General features: G+C 43.2%; 1 protein-coding gene across 15 annotated transcripts in view; it reads left to right on the top strand.

The window, feature by feature from the left end:
* Positions 1 to 16426, top strand: part of MAP2K5 (mitogen-activated protein kinase kinase 5) — a 245996-nt gene that overhangs the window by 206154 nt on the left and 23416 nt on the right. For 9 of the 15 annotated variants that reach the window (XM_064570255.1, XM_064570261.1, XM_064570259.1 and 6 more), the window contains one exon: positions 2769 to 2814. In XM_064570255.1, the coding sequence (XP_064426325.1) occupies positions 2769 to 2814 (46 nt within the window). Of the gene's footprint in view, positions 1 to 2768; positions 2815 to 4764; positions 6168 to 9082; positions 9134 to 16426 lie in introns of those variants that run through there. The other 6 variants (XM_064570254.1, XM_064570250.1, XM_064570252.1 and 3 more) reach the window with 3 other exon arrangements.

Raw genomic sequence — 16426 nt, 5'->3', positions numbered from 1 at the left:
GTACTTTAGAGGCTTTTTTCCTGTTTTAATAAACTGCTGAGAATCGGGCTACTTCTTCGAGCACAGATACTGTTGCTATCAAATTTTTTTTTTAAGAAATACACAGTTTTATAGCCCCTATTGAACAGACATATGAAGCTTATTTTTATTAATGTAACCTCCAGTTACCCATAAAACTGTCTGTCACTTAGTGGAAGCAGCATAGTTTATTAATCCATTGGGTTTTCAGTAAATAACTTTTATCTTTGGTTATATGTTAAACACAATACTGGTGTCCATTTCAGTGAATTTTGATGTTTGAAAGGCTATGAAAACAGGGTTCCATTAGGCCCACTTGAACCATTAAAGAACTGGGAAGAACCACAGGATTCAGACCAAATGGGCCCTCATAGCCTCCAGGCAACCCCGGGTCATTTTACACCTGAGGAAACAGGCATTTTTCTTTGCCAGCCCTCTGCCTTTTCCCCCTCAGTAGAACAAGGTTCCCCCTTTCACATCATCCACCTGCCTCTTCCCCACCCAGCAGCACCCAGGTGGCCATGGACGGCCTCATTGCTCCACTGCCCTCCTGCCCTCTCCCTCGCCCTAGCATAGAGAAGGAGATGGAGAGAGAGAAGGAAATTGGGAGCCTAGCAATGATCACCACAAAGCAGGAGACAGAACTAGCCAGAAACTGTTCTGGACATTCTGGAACTTTCTTATAACCACCTCTACATTCCTTCCCCTCATCCACCAAATTCCATTTCATCACCCCTTTAGAGTCACATTCAGTGGTGGAAAATGAACCCTTCGTTCCTGTGGTGCCTTGAAATGGTGCAATCGGGAGTCCTTGCTAAACCAAACTGGTTGTGCACTGTCCCCTTCCCCTCCCCACCATGATCCATCTGATGATTGCACTAAAGTGAAGCCAAGAAATATTCCTTAATATAAATGTCAAGCTTTATCACCTTTTTGACTAAGTGTAATATGTTACCTCTTAATAAAAATGTCTCATATGGTTTATACTCCATGGAAAAATATGTGAGGAAGAGATTTTTTTCCCCTTGACTTTAAAAATTTTATTAACACTGTTTCTATTTATTTAAAATACTTATATAATATTCTGTAGCTTTTAAAAACTATTTTTACCCTGCAGACATTTTATTTCCAAAGCATGCCATGTTGGAAAAACCATATATATATCGGTTGAACACTGGAATCCTGAGCTCATCAACAATATAGAGCCATTATCCAGAAATTCGTATTAATCTCTCTTAATTTCCTTTACATGGAATTCCTAGAAACACTCAGAAGCACATCATGGGAATGCCCCATTTTGAAATGCAGAAATTGAAAAATAAATGGTGCCATTCCTAAGCTGCCCGGAACACTGGTTTGGGCATCACCCGCCCGACGCTGTGGGATTTGTGACGGGATGGCTTTGCAGCTCACTGTGTGGCCTGAGACCCACTTGGAGGTGGGGCAGGTTCTGGGCAGACAGGGAAAAACAGATAAGGCCTTGCCTTCCTTCTGTCCAAAAAATTAATCAGCTGCTATGTAAAAGTTTTATGGAGACAGGGGGAGGGATAACCTGTGTTGAAATTTCCACAGATGTCAAGCCGAAACAGAAATGATAGTGGGTAATAGCCTTGTTTTCCCAAGAGATACAGCTACTTTGGAATGTCAGATTAGGACTGTTACCAACTCCACTGGCAAGACAGCTTGAATTACTTGCTAATGGATGCAGTATTTGAGAGGTGCATATGGTTATTTATAGGGAAGGCAAATGTCCTCGATGTCATTAATGGTTCATAACTATGGTTCTTATTTACCAAATGATCATTAAGTCTCTACTTAAAAAAAAAAAAAATACTGTCAGCAAATGCAGGGATCATATGACGGGTTTTCCTCGTGCTTGTTAGAGGTTGCCTTGTATAAAGAAAAAGCATCTGTGTGATTTTGAAGTAACAGAAGAAGCAGTCTCTTTTCATGACTTCATCCCATAGACACTCTTGAGTTTCGTATAGATACGGCCACCAAATAGGTAGCTACTCATAGTCACATCAGTCCCCCATGTGAGTGCTTCATCATGTAGCTTTGTACATGATACAGCTACTGATGATACTTATTGCATGTAAGACAAGAAATATTTTGTATGAGGAATATGAGTCTTTAAGCAGCTTAAACAAACTTAACTCCTCCCCAGCTGTTTAATGAATATCAACTTGCATCATAGCCAGAATAAATAAAAGTTGAGCTAATGTAACAGCCCATTTGTAATTTTGTAGCATTATCTAGATTCCTAACCTCTTTTATGTATTACTTGTTATTCAGAGTCGTAATGAAGGAATAAAATGTTTTCTCATTTGACCTGATAGTCATGTTTCTTTTCTTATTATTACCTTATCCCAGTTACCAAAAAAGAAGTCTATTGTTCCCTAGATTTAAGTTTGAAATAAATTGAAAACTGAGTCAGGAAGAAATATTGCTCCTTTTTTTCTCCCACATTTATTTCAAAAATGGAATTAGGTAAATTTAAATTCATTCTTCATCTGTAGTGCGAGAATAACAACCCCCCCAATTGTGTTTCTGATTCATGAGATTCCCCCCAAATCTGATTAATTAAAGGCCCAAATAAAAGAAAGGGAATATATGCTGATACTTTGGCCAAGAACTGAACATGATGAATTTGAAATCATTCCGATTCCAGGGAAAATAGTCCATAGTGGAAAGTATAGCACAAATCCATAAGTGATCTAGGTAATGATGAGCTTTTCTTCCTCTTACAGCATGCGAAAACAACCAAAAGAAAGACCAGCACCTGAGGACCTGATGGTAAGTACATTTTTTTAGTTACATGAGCATTCTCTAGTCATCTATCTGTGCTTAACATTCTGTTAAAAGAACCAGAATGGCATTTAAAACATCCACAGGCTCTAGAGAGGCCGAATTACTTACTCCATTTGGGTAGGTGTTTTTGAAGCTCAGATAGTAGTTTTTACTTTTTAAAAACCCACCATCGTTTTGAAACTTAAGCCAGAACTCTCTTCCTTCGCCTCACACTCAAGGGTCACAAGTTAATCTGGGTTACTCCTTGTCCTCATTTGCTGTTACAGCCTCTCAGAATCCAGAGGATTGGTAACAGAAAAGTGAGTCAGCATTTTAAGTTTTTAGCACAGTCCTGCAGGAGATTCTGAACGTGACGTGGAGTCCTCTTGGACTCATGCAGAATGAAATTAGATTGGCTGCAAAAGATCAAGTTAATGTGAATCTTTGGTCTTTCCTCAGAAAGAGACAACTATAAGGCTGCGGGTGCTGTGTTCTCAGCTCCAAGGCTGCTTTCTTTGATTGCAAATGACAGTTTTTAGTCGAGCAGGGAGAGGAACAGAGACGATCCCTAGCAATTCCCAAATGGTCATTTATTTAGTGCAGATTGTTGATTTGACAATGCACAAGCTGTTAGAAGAATGCCAGGATCGAGCATTAGTAAATAATAATTATAGTCTGTTCTTTTCATGTTTTGTGTATATACCATTCCCTGTCTTTAGATTATTGCACTCAGAGCACATCCCGACCAATTTTCTTTCACCACTTTAAACAATAAGCATTTTACAGGTACCAGCTCAGAGGTGTTCATCTGTTGTACACCATCCTAATAAACACCCTAAGTACCCAAACTTCTTCTGTACAATACAGATTTCATCCCGGAGTATAAAATAACAGGATGTTTCCCTTTTGCATCATGAGTGCTTTCCAGGAAGGTAGCTTTCTCCCTCGCGTTACCCCTGGAGCAAATCTCCATTTTCAGGGTAGTTTCAAGTTAAAGTTCACCCCTAAAAACCTCTGCAATTTATAACTGTGCAGGTTTCATGTCTGGAATAAACTGGTCTTTTGGCAGTGGCGTCTCTTTGATGGTTGGGAAATTCTTGCAGTTAGTCACATTTGAGAAAACTTGGAACAGGTTCTAGAGATGGAAACCCATTTACCTTGTACATTATTATGCTATGGCTGGATAGCTCAGCTATTAAAACAAAGGAATAGGGTTTCATAAAACAGATACCTGTTTGTAAATGCATGTTTCAGTGCTGCAATGAGTTGGCCACGTATAAATAAAACACTGCGGAACGCACATACACCCATAAATGCATATGGATGTATGTCTTAGTAAGGAACACAACTCCGGGGTGGTAAGGCATAAAGACAAGGCTAAAGGGTGAGCACTTTCAGTGCCTGAGAAGGAAGTGTATATAAGGCTGGGGGGGGGTGGCGGTGGGGAGACAAGCGATACATAGTTCGATATCTCTCTTTATAGCTGTACACCCTGGTATGTGCTGTCCCACATTTTTAATTAATAAATATCAATAAATCAGTAAAGTACAGTGAAAAATTCAGTCACAGGAAGCACCATCGTATAGTTAATTTAACATTTTTAGTACTGCTCGCAGTTGGATTTAAATGAACATATCCCCTTAGGTACAGCGCTGGCTGTACCTAATGAGGCACCCTGGCTTAGAAGGGGCTCCGTGAGGAGGCAGAGAACCTGGAACGTGTGTGAGGCTCCTGGGGTCAAGAGGGTAGGGCCCTGCCTGCCTCTGACCACAGTATTGAGCCAAATAGGGGATGGGAAAGAAAGTAGGTTGTACCTGGCTTGAGGAACCTGAGTCACGTCCAAGGAGCCCAGTCTTAAGGAACCAGCTTCTTTATTTCTTCCTGCCTATTAATGGCTTTAATTTTTCCTTTTCCCTCTCCGCCTACAACCTATTTGATGGTACTCCCATCTGGAAGCTGAGAACATCCTCTGGAATGCATGAACTGGAGAGGACATTTGTCACTGTGCATGAGGGCCTGCCTTTCACAAAAAAGAGCAGTTTATCTCCCTAGCACCATAGCACCAGCCAGCAGGGCACTGATGTGGTGGTCTGCACAGCCCGGGCCACGTCGACTGTGAGGCCTACAGGACTGTCCAAACCAAAGGAAGGAAATCAGAAATGGACCTGGGTGGAAACACTGAGAGTTACAGATTCATCACCAGGGAACTCTGGTGTGGCTGTGACCACCGGTGAACACAGCAAGCCCTGCCTAAGTAAATCAGACTGCAGGGAGGGGTGGGCCATGCGCACAGTGGGCATGCAAGCAGTTTTTGTCTTTTTATCTGGTGTGGTTACCTTATATCCAGAATAGCCCAGTCTTAAAACCATCATCTTTGTGATTTTTGACCATGTCAGTCTTAAAGATGAAATGTAAAACTCAAGTTTAGATTCTTGAAGTCACTAAAATCCCAGTGTTAGGACTCATCTAGGTGTTTAGTTGTTTGATTCTACCTTGTGTGGTTGTTCCTGAGATGGTTATCAGTTTTTGTGTTCTAAGTGGAAGTATTTTAAAGCTGGACCAAGAAATTCCCTTAACGCTCACATTTTGGGGAGTCCAGGGTTCATGTGAACTGATACATGTTTCTGGCATGTAGCCATTAAGCTACATAAAGAACTCATTCAGAAGTCTCATCAGTAGCATCCACATCATCTTGGGAAATCTCAGAACCAGATAAACAATTCAGTTCAGCAGATATTTATAGACCGTGATGTACAAAGTCCTGTGCTAGACTCAACAGAAGATACAAGGAAGAATAAGCCACATTCATACAGTCCTGCAGAGAATACAGCAAGTATGCAAATTGCTAAAATAAAGTAACTCAGAACTACAGAGTTCTGTGGGGATTCACTGGGGGAAATGGAAAAAGCTACCTGGAGAAGGTAGCATTTGAAAAGGGTCTTTGGAGGATGGACTGAATTTTATCTTTTTTTTTTTTTTTTTTTAAGATTTTATTTATTCATTTGAGACACAGAGATACAGAGAGAGAGAGAGAGAGAGCATGAGCAGTGGGAGAGGCAGAGGGAGAGGGAGAAGCAGACTCCCCACTGAGTCAGGAGCCCGATGTGGGACTCGATCCCAGGACCCTGGGATCATGACCTGAGCCGAAGGCAGACGCTTAACCATCTGAGCCACCCAGGCGCCCCTGGACTGAATTTTAGTAGAGAGTTTTCAAGGGGACATTCCAAGCAAAGGAAACAGGCTGGGCAAAGCATGAGTGTATAAAGGCTCCAGACTTTCAGAGCAGTGTGAGACCTCTAGTGCCTTTTGGAACAGAAATCCTTTTGACATTGGCCTGGTGGAGTCCCAGACCCACAAAGGGGGAGTTCAGATAGGCAACATGTTCACCACCAGCTAGGTGATCTGTTAAAAATTTCCACTTCTTATAGGAGAAACCCTTTCTTCTTAGAGAAGAAACCCTAGTCCAAGTCTGAAAACTTGGACCTGAAATGAAAGCAACACACCCACCCACCCCTTTTTTCATTAGTGGACTCCCATTCAAATATAGGCAAACCCTTCATCCTTCAGTCCTTTGAGAGCTATTGCATAAATCGGGAGTCAGCATTAAACCCAACAAAGGAAATCCAGCCACGCAGGTGGCCAAGAACATCCAACATGCTGACACCCCACACACACTCTTTCTTCTCCTAATAAAATGAGTCCATTGTTAAAGAACCCACTTTTAAATCACCCTGGTGTAAATCGCAGGAAAGACCTATGTCAGCACCACCCCAGCTCTGTGAAGTAGGACTCAGAAACTTAAAAAAGTTTCCAGGCTGTGGAAGCCCTGTGGAGATGGCAGGCAGAATGTTCAGCAGGCTTCAGACAACGCAGCGGAGATGTCTCGGCTTCTGTGGAGTAGGGGACAGCTGCTGCCCGTCAGAAAGGATTGGCGAGAGCATGGCAAGGAGGGAGAAGATGATAAAACCAAGGGTGATGGAGACCTTTTCCCAGAATGTCAATAATTCAATTGAAGGATGCAAAAAAATAAAAATCAGACTCCTAAATTCAGAGACAGACGGCTTGAGATGGAGACATTCAGATCTGGCTTTGCTATTCAAATTGTTATGTTCTTGAATAGAGAATACGGTGAGGAACATTATTGGGTAGACCCTTGCTCATGTAAGCCACAGAGAATTCCTTCTGCCCAGTGAGTCTTCCTGCAGGGTTCTCTGGTAGCTAAGGTCAGGCTGGGCTTTAGCAGGGAAGCTGCCACACTTCCCTTCCCCTGTCAGTAGCTCCCCATTCCCTGCCAGCTTTGAGTGTCTTCATCTGCAAAACGGAGGGGATGGACGAGATCACCAGTCCTTGACCTCGGGTCCCTGACTTAAGGAAGTCTGTTAGAGCCCCTGAAATTACATCCAACGTCGTGTATGCAGGTGGAGATTTGCATTCTTTTCTGAAAAGAGGAATCCGGGGCTGTCATCAGTTTTTCAAACAGGACCATGACCCTGAATGATTGTGAAGCCCCCTCACTGCCTTTTCATTCTGTTAGATAGTGCAGTGCAGCCAGGACCAGATGAGCAGCTCAGGAGGGAGGCATTCACTCAGAGGGTGCTGGCCTGGCGCAGGGGAGGGAAGGGAAAGGCCCTCCCTGTGGGACTCAGCAGGGCCGCCCACCAGCTGGCAGGTGGCCCATTAACCTCCCAGCCTATCCTGAATGTGGGCCTTGACTCAGGCAGGGAGGGTATGGGCCGTGGGCACCCCTCCGCAGTTACAATTTGGGTTCAGAGTGCTGTAGATCCTTCTATGCATTTAGAGTATTTCCAGAAGCTTCCCATGTCTAAGCTCTATTTAATGGAATCTATGCATAGTAAGTAATCAGGTCAGAAGAAGCAGCATCCCGGTTTGAGATCAATCGCTGGCTAATACTTTATCTAGGCCACTTTATTATCTCATGCTGATCTGATTCCCATTCTCCTCCTCCTTTGTAGCATGCACTTCAGCTGTGGTAAAAGTACGGATCACATACATATTAAAAACATATACCCATTCTATCTGTATGTAAATGCGTGAGGCACAGCTGGATATTGCAGAGGAGTTTGATTTACTAATAGTTATTATCTGTTCTAGCTGTTCAGTGGCAGAGAGAATTTCAAAGAAACAAGCTGGCGCAGAAATTGTCTTTATGCTATTACTATACTGTTTTAGTAATTGTTTAAAAACATGGGATTTCTCCTTAGGTTCTAATAATGCCTGTTATTTTGTGCATTTCCTGGTACATTCCAGAGTAGGGCGTCCTCGTTCAGTATCTTCTCAGGTTTGGTTTTTTTGGTTTTCCATTCAGGCTACTAAGAAGAAACACAGAGGGCAGAATTTGACATTTTGCTTAGAAAGCAAGCAAATCTTGGGACTCGAAATCTAAAAAGCAGGTGTGGATCTTGGGGGAGGGATGTCAGTTACAATCAAAATAGTGCTTTTAGATTTTTTTCCCTTCATCTAAATCCCAGCAGCTGCAAACTTGAAGGCATCTCATTTCTCAGAAGAGGCTTCATGTATAAGAGGTGGTATTGTTTGGGGGCTAATAAACACCAAACTGCTCCAGAAAAATGTTTAAACATTTAATTACTTGTTAACTTGTTTAACTCCTCTCTATTAAATTGTCACTGGTAGCTTTTCTGTGTACCCAAACCTGATTGTAATTACATTTTCAGATAGTTTGGCTGGTTGTTCTTTCACTTAATCAGGGGATGTGATCAACTGGGCATTAGAAATTGAAGAAATCACCAGGTTAGATTTTTGTCTCTCCAGCACTTCAATTCCAGTGTAACTTTTGGATTTATACCAAATGGTTTCATTTGCCATTGTTAGACCCAAACCTTTTGATCACTGGGATAGACAGAATGCACTAGACAGTTAAGAAGATTTTAGGGGCATCTGGGTGGCTCAGTGCATTGAGCCTCCGATTCTTGATCTCAGTTCCAGTCTTGATCTCAGGGTCGTGAGTTCAAGCCACACCCTGGGCTCCACGCAGGGCATGGAGCCTACTTAAAAAAAAAAAAAATGATTTTATTCAGGCTGTTGCAATATGGAGAATGTTTATTAATGAGGAATGTGTCAAAGGGAGTAGGCCAAGGTTATGGAGGCAGGTAAACAAGGAAGTCATCAACCAGTCTTATGGAAGGCAGGAGGAAGGATGGAAAAGGGTCTTTTCTCTTTGAAAGCTGGGTGGTCCTTTGTGGCTAACAAATGAGTGGGGAGATTTCTCATCTTGTATTTCTTTCTGGGAGCGCAGGGCTCAGATAAAGTTCAACATTATCACCACAATCTACTAAATGGACCAAAGGTGAGTTTCAGTTTCTTTTGATCCAGAGCTTGCTTGTATCCTAAACACAAATAGGAGGAACGGCACATTTCAGCAGCCCCCTTGCATAGTGTTCATGGACCCACTCTACTTGCAATCTAAACTTTTTAAGATACTAACGATTTAATGAGTAATTATGAACTTGGTTGTCGTTTACAACATCTAGCTATCACCTGTGTCTTAAAGAGCATGTTTTAAAACAGACCCTTAGGGCCAGCCTCCTATGTGTGTCTGGCCACCCATTCCTGCAGACATCATTTTTGCTTTTGGTTATTCATCTGGAGTTACAAATCAGCTCATTAGCTAAGGCACCCAGAATTTGCAGGGAGAATCCCTGGCTGGGGTTGTAACTTCAGCTAAGTATTTCCTTCAGGCACAGATGGCATCGCAGAAGCCTGGGGGCTCCACAGACGGTCCAATTGACAACCATGGAATTATTTTTTTTATTATTATTATTTTCAAGTTCTGAAGGCCATTAAAATCATCTGTTTGTGTCTGTTTATAAATAGGAATCCACTAGTCAGAAGTTGATTTTAGCTTTTTAATTGCACATAATTACAGCGGCAGAATCACTGCCTGGATGCTTGAGATCACACTAAATCAGACAGCTTTAATTTGAATTTTTGATGACACGTTAGCACTTCAGCAAGAACAGAGAGATTATAACCCCAGAAAACAAGCTTTGTTTTTCCACAGACGTGACTGCTTAATCTTTTCACGAGACTTTAGCAGATAAATGTGTGTGTGTGTCTTTGTGCGTATTTATATACACGCGCATAGCAAGAGAGATACAGATAGATAAAATCTGTCACTCCTTGATCATGGTGATCTAACAGTTTTAATTTCTCAGTTAAGGATAACTTTTTTCCTCCATCAGTCAGGTCAGATCTCTTAATATGGTGATGATTTGCCTGTTTAAGATTGCGGTTTTTTGAACTCCTGCCTGCAATGCGTCTTTCTTGTTTTCCTGGGCCTACTGTCATCTCCCCAGCATCGCATTTCACAGCACAATGAGGCTGTGGTGCCTTGACCGCAAAAATAGTTTGGTTATCCTGGACGCAGTAAAGTGGATCACTGGGGTTGCTCTGCGGTGTCTCGCCATATTCCCAGGGGGCTAAGCTGGGTCTTGGGAGTGTGTTGCACATTAGTTCCTCATTTGACACCACTCAGCCCGTTGGCAGTTTCTTTTATTTGGGTGGTGGCCTCAGTTTGGAATTACCCCCCCACCCCCGTCCTCAGAGGTCTCCATCCTCCTCCCCATCACAGGGCTTGCCCCCTTCTCTGAGGCACTCCAGAATTTACCGTCACTAACTTGGAACAGCACTTAACTACACAAAATTACGTGTTTGTCTTCTAGTCACAAATTGGTCCATGTAGTACAGTGGTTCCTAATGCTGGCAACTCATCAGAATCAACCAAGTAGGTTAAAAATAAAAGGCAAAAAAGTGCCTGGATCCCAGCCCAGATTAAAGAATTTTTGGTGCTTGGGCCAGGGAGCAGGCACTGTTTTGATTTTTAAAGTTCTCCAGGTGATTACAAGGAGCAGCTGGAGTTGAAACTCACTAGTTTAATGCCTTTTTTCTCCAACTAGATTGTAAGTGCCTTGAAGGAGGATCGTGCTCTTCTAATTCAGTGTCTGGCATCATTCTGTACAACTGACATTCAGGCGAGTCTCTGATCTAATTACAAGAAGAGAAGAGAACTCACTATCACTTACTCTTTTTGCATGTGCCAGTCTCTCTCATCCAGTTCAGTGAAACCCTGTACTGGACATCAAATGGATAGACAAACAGGATATGTCCCTTGTTCTCCAAGAACTCACACAGCAAAGATGAGGAAACTGACCCAGGAACAAGCCATCTCTGGACATTGTAACGTACAATATAAGTTAGGCTGACCACACTAGAATGCATGGTCCAATTAAAGGGTTTTGTTTGACTCAACCCAGAGGTGATCTGGGTAAAATAATTTGGTGCCAAAATAAAGGCATTTGGGGATGTTGCAGTGTTTGCAGGGATAACATTCAATTTATTTAACAACCAGTACAACATGGGTGTGACCAGTCAGAACAGGCACCAGGGTTCTGGCCACCCCACCTTGGGATGGGATATGGGAAGAGCAAGACATTGTTAAGCTGGTGCTACTCAGCAGCACTTGTGATCTTTGGCATGTGTTCTGACCACTTGCAAATTCACCTCCGACATTTAATTCCAAAACAAGAGGTATCAGAGAGCCAAGACCTAGAGGAGATCACCTGGCCAGCACCTACTTTGCTTGGTTAGGTTGACGGCAGGGGGCGGCCCACAGTCTTTATCTATCAGCATATCGGATGCATGCCCCCACAACCCCTAGCTCTTGGGAATAATGGATTAAGCTGAAAAAGACCAGAGACATTTAGCCATTTGTGGGGGAAATATAAAAAGATCTGAAGCCTAGTCTCTGTGATTTGGGAATTGCTGTTGAAGGCAGCGAACTTGTTTTCCTGGGAGTACACTCCAATAAATAGATGCAGTTCTTATCAATAATTAATGAGTCTAACCAGGAATTTCAAGGGCTGGAAAAATATTAGAAGCCTCCTATTTACAGTTGAAACCAGCTGGATTTGTTTAATGGGTTGTTTGCTTTTTAATTTGTAGCAGTTTTGAGAGAGACCTTTGGGGATCGGGAGTCTCGTGGTTTCAGTGAGGCCTTTTGTAGACACAGAGTTATTTGGGGGGCCAGATCGGCCTGCAGATAATTTGAGGTTCACGTGGCCATTTAGAGACTGCCTAAAGGCAGTAGAGACATTTGGGCCTTCTGTCCTCTATTTAATTTTCAAGATTAGAATTAAACATTAGGTCTTGGTCTACCGAGAGACATTTGCCAGAGCATGGACTAGTTTCTTTCCAGTATCCTGGTTTACCGTTTCTCTGTTCTCTCAATGTAAATGGTCACTGATTCTGAAGTAGGAGGCTTGGTAGCATCCGTTTATTAGTGCAGAGGTTCCCTTGGCACAAATAAAAATGGAATTTTCAAATGTAACCCGATTAACTCTCAATTGTGTACCAGTAGCCTACGTGTGTCTCACCTCCCTCAGAAGGCTTCTGGGTGGCCTGCGTCTCTTTTTAAACTTGGTGGGGGGAAGGGGGATTCAATTAATAGCAGGACTTTCTAATTGTGGGACTGGTGTGGAGTTGACAAAAATTTGTATAAATAGGGTACATTTTTCCACTTAAGAGGGCTGTGCTGAAACATTTTTAATTGGATTTCCATGGTGATTGACAGCATTTGATTATGACAGTAACTTTATTTGGCTGGACTGCTCTCGCCTCTTGTTCGGATTTTTCCATCAAAGCCCTTTTTTATCCTCTGAATCCCCAGTGGAGCAACAGTGATTGTGGAAGAGCCTTTTAGCACCTTTGTTGTCACCATCCCTGGTGATGATTGGGCCCAGCTGGTAGCAGATAAGAAAATGTCCCTTTCACAAAGAGGCTGTGTCTCCCGCCTCTGTGACTTCAATAATTTTAAGAGCCCCCAAAACCTGTTGAGGATTAGAAGTAGCTTTAGATGTGAAATGAGTGTTAAGTATTAGTAATCGGGAGATTAGGGCCCCAGGGACGATGAGAGATAAACAACTGCAATTAAGGCAAATCTGCCGATGTAAACAAAATTTAGCAGAAACAGATGCCCTAACCATTTTGGGGGATTGATTTGAGGGCACCAAGGAATCGATTTTTGTCTTGTTTACACTTTCAAACCCCTGTGATATACTGAAAGGCGAAATATTTCATACAGCCTGATTTTAGTTAATTTTTTTTCCAGTGCCTCACAGTAGGTGCCTGTCTTCTCGCAGTGACCAGGCCTGAGTTTATTCAGCATTCACAGGGAGCAGCTAATTGTCTATGAAGGGCCCCCGTGTTTAAATGGGCTTGACAGGAATTTAAATTTTGTTTCAATCAACCCCTGTGCTCACAGCCTGCTCCAGTTTCTAATTTTTAAATTAAACATGATTTTTTTTTTTTTTTTAAGCCACAGCCTTGCCTCTGGAATACCCTGGCTCTAACTCTCGGAAGGCAAATCGGCAACCCTGCAATGCTGGTGTGTGCAGGGCCCGAGGCACCAGCTCCCAGGCTGGAAAGTTCTTTCCCCAAAGCAGGCGTCTCGTCCCCGTCAGGGAGGTCAGCAGAGCTGGGGCTAGGCACACTGTCCTTCCTGCCTGTGGGAATAGTCCAGCTCTCCTGTGCAGGCATCGGCACCATGTCATGTGGAAAGTGGGTTAAGTACCAAAGAAAGGCAGAAGGGTAGGTTTAGAGGGCTGGCGAAATCGTAACCCACTGCACGTCTGGTACGGACACGGATTTCAGAAGCCCGTTCTACTCCTGTTTGATGGCGAGAACACACCTTGAGCATCCCAAGTGTGCTCTCGCCGTTTTTAATTGTCGAGCATCTGCTCAGCGCAGAGCATCCCGCCTGATGCCGAGGAAGCGTATAGCAGCCCTGATTCCTGACCTCAGCCAGCGTACAGTCTAGCCGGGAAGATGGGGATATAACAGCCACGCACTGGATAGAATGTGAGACTGGCCAAGGCCCTCCCTCGCCTACACCTGCCCCGCTTCACCTCACGGGGCTCCTTCGCACGAGCCCTGCGCTCTAATGCTCTCACAGCGCCCAGGTGCATGGGGCATTCTCGCGTGGTCGTGTCTTCGCTCGTGCTCTTTCCTTGCGTCCACGTGGTGAATTCCTGCAGTTCCAGTCACTGCAAGAGCTCCCCAAAACTTGCTGAGGATTACAAGTAGCTTTCGATGGGAAATGAGTGTTAACTGGACAGCCTCTGTGAAGCTTCCCAGGCCTGCCTCTGTAGGGCTCCTGACTTGCTGTCGTACGGCATCCTTCCTCCTGGCAAGTCCCTCTGTTAGTGCACTTTTCACCCTTTGTGGCAGGAACTTGTTTACCCAACTGGTAACAGTCCATAAGCAAGACTACGAGTTTCTGGAAGACGACATCATGTCTTATTTACCTGAGTATCCTTAGCATCTAGCCCAGTCCCTAGCCTCACGTAGAATGCTCGCTAAATAGTTATTGAATTGAAATGATATGAATTTAACGGGTAAAATGTTTTCTGCAGAAGGCAAGATTTCTTCCGGCCAGGGTTTTCTGGGGAGGCTTTGTGAACCGGTGACAAGTAAGGCAGACCTCGCAGAACATTTACTTACGTGCGCTTATTACTTTCTGCACACAACGTGGAACACAGCTTGAATCGTAAGGGAAAGTAGCAGACCCTCTAATATACGCACTAGCCAGAATCCATACTACAACTTATTTTCTCTGAACTTACCTGAAAGCAGTTGGAAGGAGGATTGCATGCATCTTGGAGCTACAGATAAATTCAGAAAGGCTTCTGCTCTTTAACATTTAAAAAAGGCAGATTTATTGTAGAGAGAGAAATTAATCTAAACAAATACCATTTTTTAAACACATGAGTTTACAGAGTTCTTTCATATAAATTACTCACTTGACCTTCACACAAACACTACAAGGGTTATTCTTATTCCCATTTAACTGATGTGTTAAACCAGGGCTTAGAAAGGTTAATTGATTTGCCTGGAGCCACACAGCCAGGATGGACATGGGACCATCCTGCCTTAAAGCTGTATCTGCTGGTGCACAGTGGACAGGGGATAGTGGCTGTGAGAATTTCAGTGAAGTCAAACTGTTTCTTGCAGTCAAAAATAAAACTAAGCACAAATAGCCTGCAAAGAAACACGTAGGATTTCAGCAGTGTGCTTGTGAAGCCAAAATGCCCCTCTGGGATGATTGCTCAGCTCACTCCTTATGGTCCCCCCCCCCCCCCCGACCTTGGCCTCGTCCTGCAGCTGCCGGGCCATGGTTGAGGCAAGGAGCTGGTGGCTGCACACAGCAGCAGGTGCCTGGCTGAAGCCTGGACCTCAGTGCAAGCAAACCGAACGGGAAGAGAGAAAATTCACACTTAGTCTGCTAGTTGGTTATCTGAGGGGAAGCTGTGAGAATCTATGCGTTATCATTGTTTTCTGGTGTTGTCAACCTCTTGCAGAAACCGAGGACCTTTTCAAACCTTTTCAGTTCTACCATCATGGTTGCAGAAAGAAGCAACTTCCAAGAGATACATACTGTTCTTGAGTTTGGGAGAAATTTCTTTTGACTGGGCAAACTTACTGAGCCCATTCTATGTGCAGAATATATTGCTAGATGCTGTATTTAGTGCTACTCAAATATGGACCGTGGACTAGTAGTAGCATCTGAACTGTTTCTTGAACACAAGATAAGGAGTTTGTGCCAGAATATAAATCAAGCATGACTCAAAGCTTCTGTTTAATTCAGCTGACGTTTGTTTGTAGGAAAACTTTGTCAGTGAAGGAAGCTGCGTGCCGACTGACATTGTGGCGTAGTTCCTTATCTTGTAGCAAGCCAGTAGCAAGTAGTTCCCAGACCAACCACTTGAGTTACACAGCTGCAGGGAACACAGAGGCTGATCAGAGGAGCTTACAATGCAGTGTGGAAGTGGGGCATTTAAATAACCAGGGGTACAGCTGGCCTGATACAAGACACCAAGGAGCAGTTCAGTAATCTATTTATAGATGGTCAAAAAGAACTAAATGAAAGGCAACCTTCAGAATGGGAAAAATATTTGCAAACCATATATCTGATAAGGAGATAACATCCAAAATAATATAGAGAACTCATACAATTCAATAGCAAGAACCAAACAATCCAATTAAAATGGACAAAGGACCTGAATAGACTTTTTTTCAGAGAAGATATACGAATGGCCAACAGGTACATGAAAAGATGCTCAACATCACTGACCCTCAGGGAAATGCAAATTAAAATCACAATGAGCTGTCACCTCACACCTGTCAGAATGGCTCTCACCAAAATGGTAAGAGATGACAAGTATTGGCAAGGATGTGGAGAAAAAGCAACCCTCTTGCACTGTTGATGGGGATGCAAACTGGTACAGCCACGGTGGAAAACAGTATGGAGGTTCCTCAGAAAATTAAAAATAAACAATATGATCCAGCAGTTCCACTTCTGAGAATATATCCAAAGGACATGAAAACACTATGTCAGAGATATCTGCACACCCCATGTTTATGGCATTATCTACATAGCCAAGTCCAGAAACAGCCTAAGGGTCATTGACTGATGAATGGGTAAAGAAGATATAGTATATATGTACAATGGAATATTATCCAGCCATAAAAAGGAAATCCTGTCATTAGCAACAACATGCATGGACCTTGAGGGGACTATAGTAAG

Source organism: Mirounga angustirostris, unplaced genomic scaffold (genome assembly GCF_029215605.1).
Source record: "Mirounga angustirostris isolate CCGP_5_RB_7025 unplaced genomic scaffold, mMirAng1.0.hap1 SCAF_9, whole genome shotgun sequence".
In the NCBI taxonomy this organism is placed as follows: domain Eukaryota; kingdom Metazoa; phylum Chordata; class Mammalia; order Carnivora; family Phocidae; genus Mirounga; species Mirounga angustirostris.
This window is presented reverse-complemented; position numbering and strand designations above follow the sequence as displayed.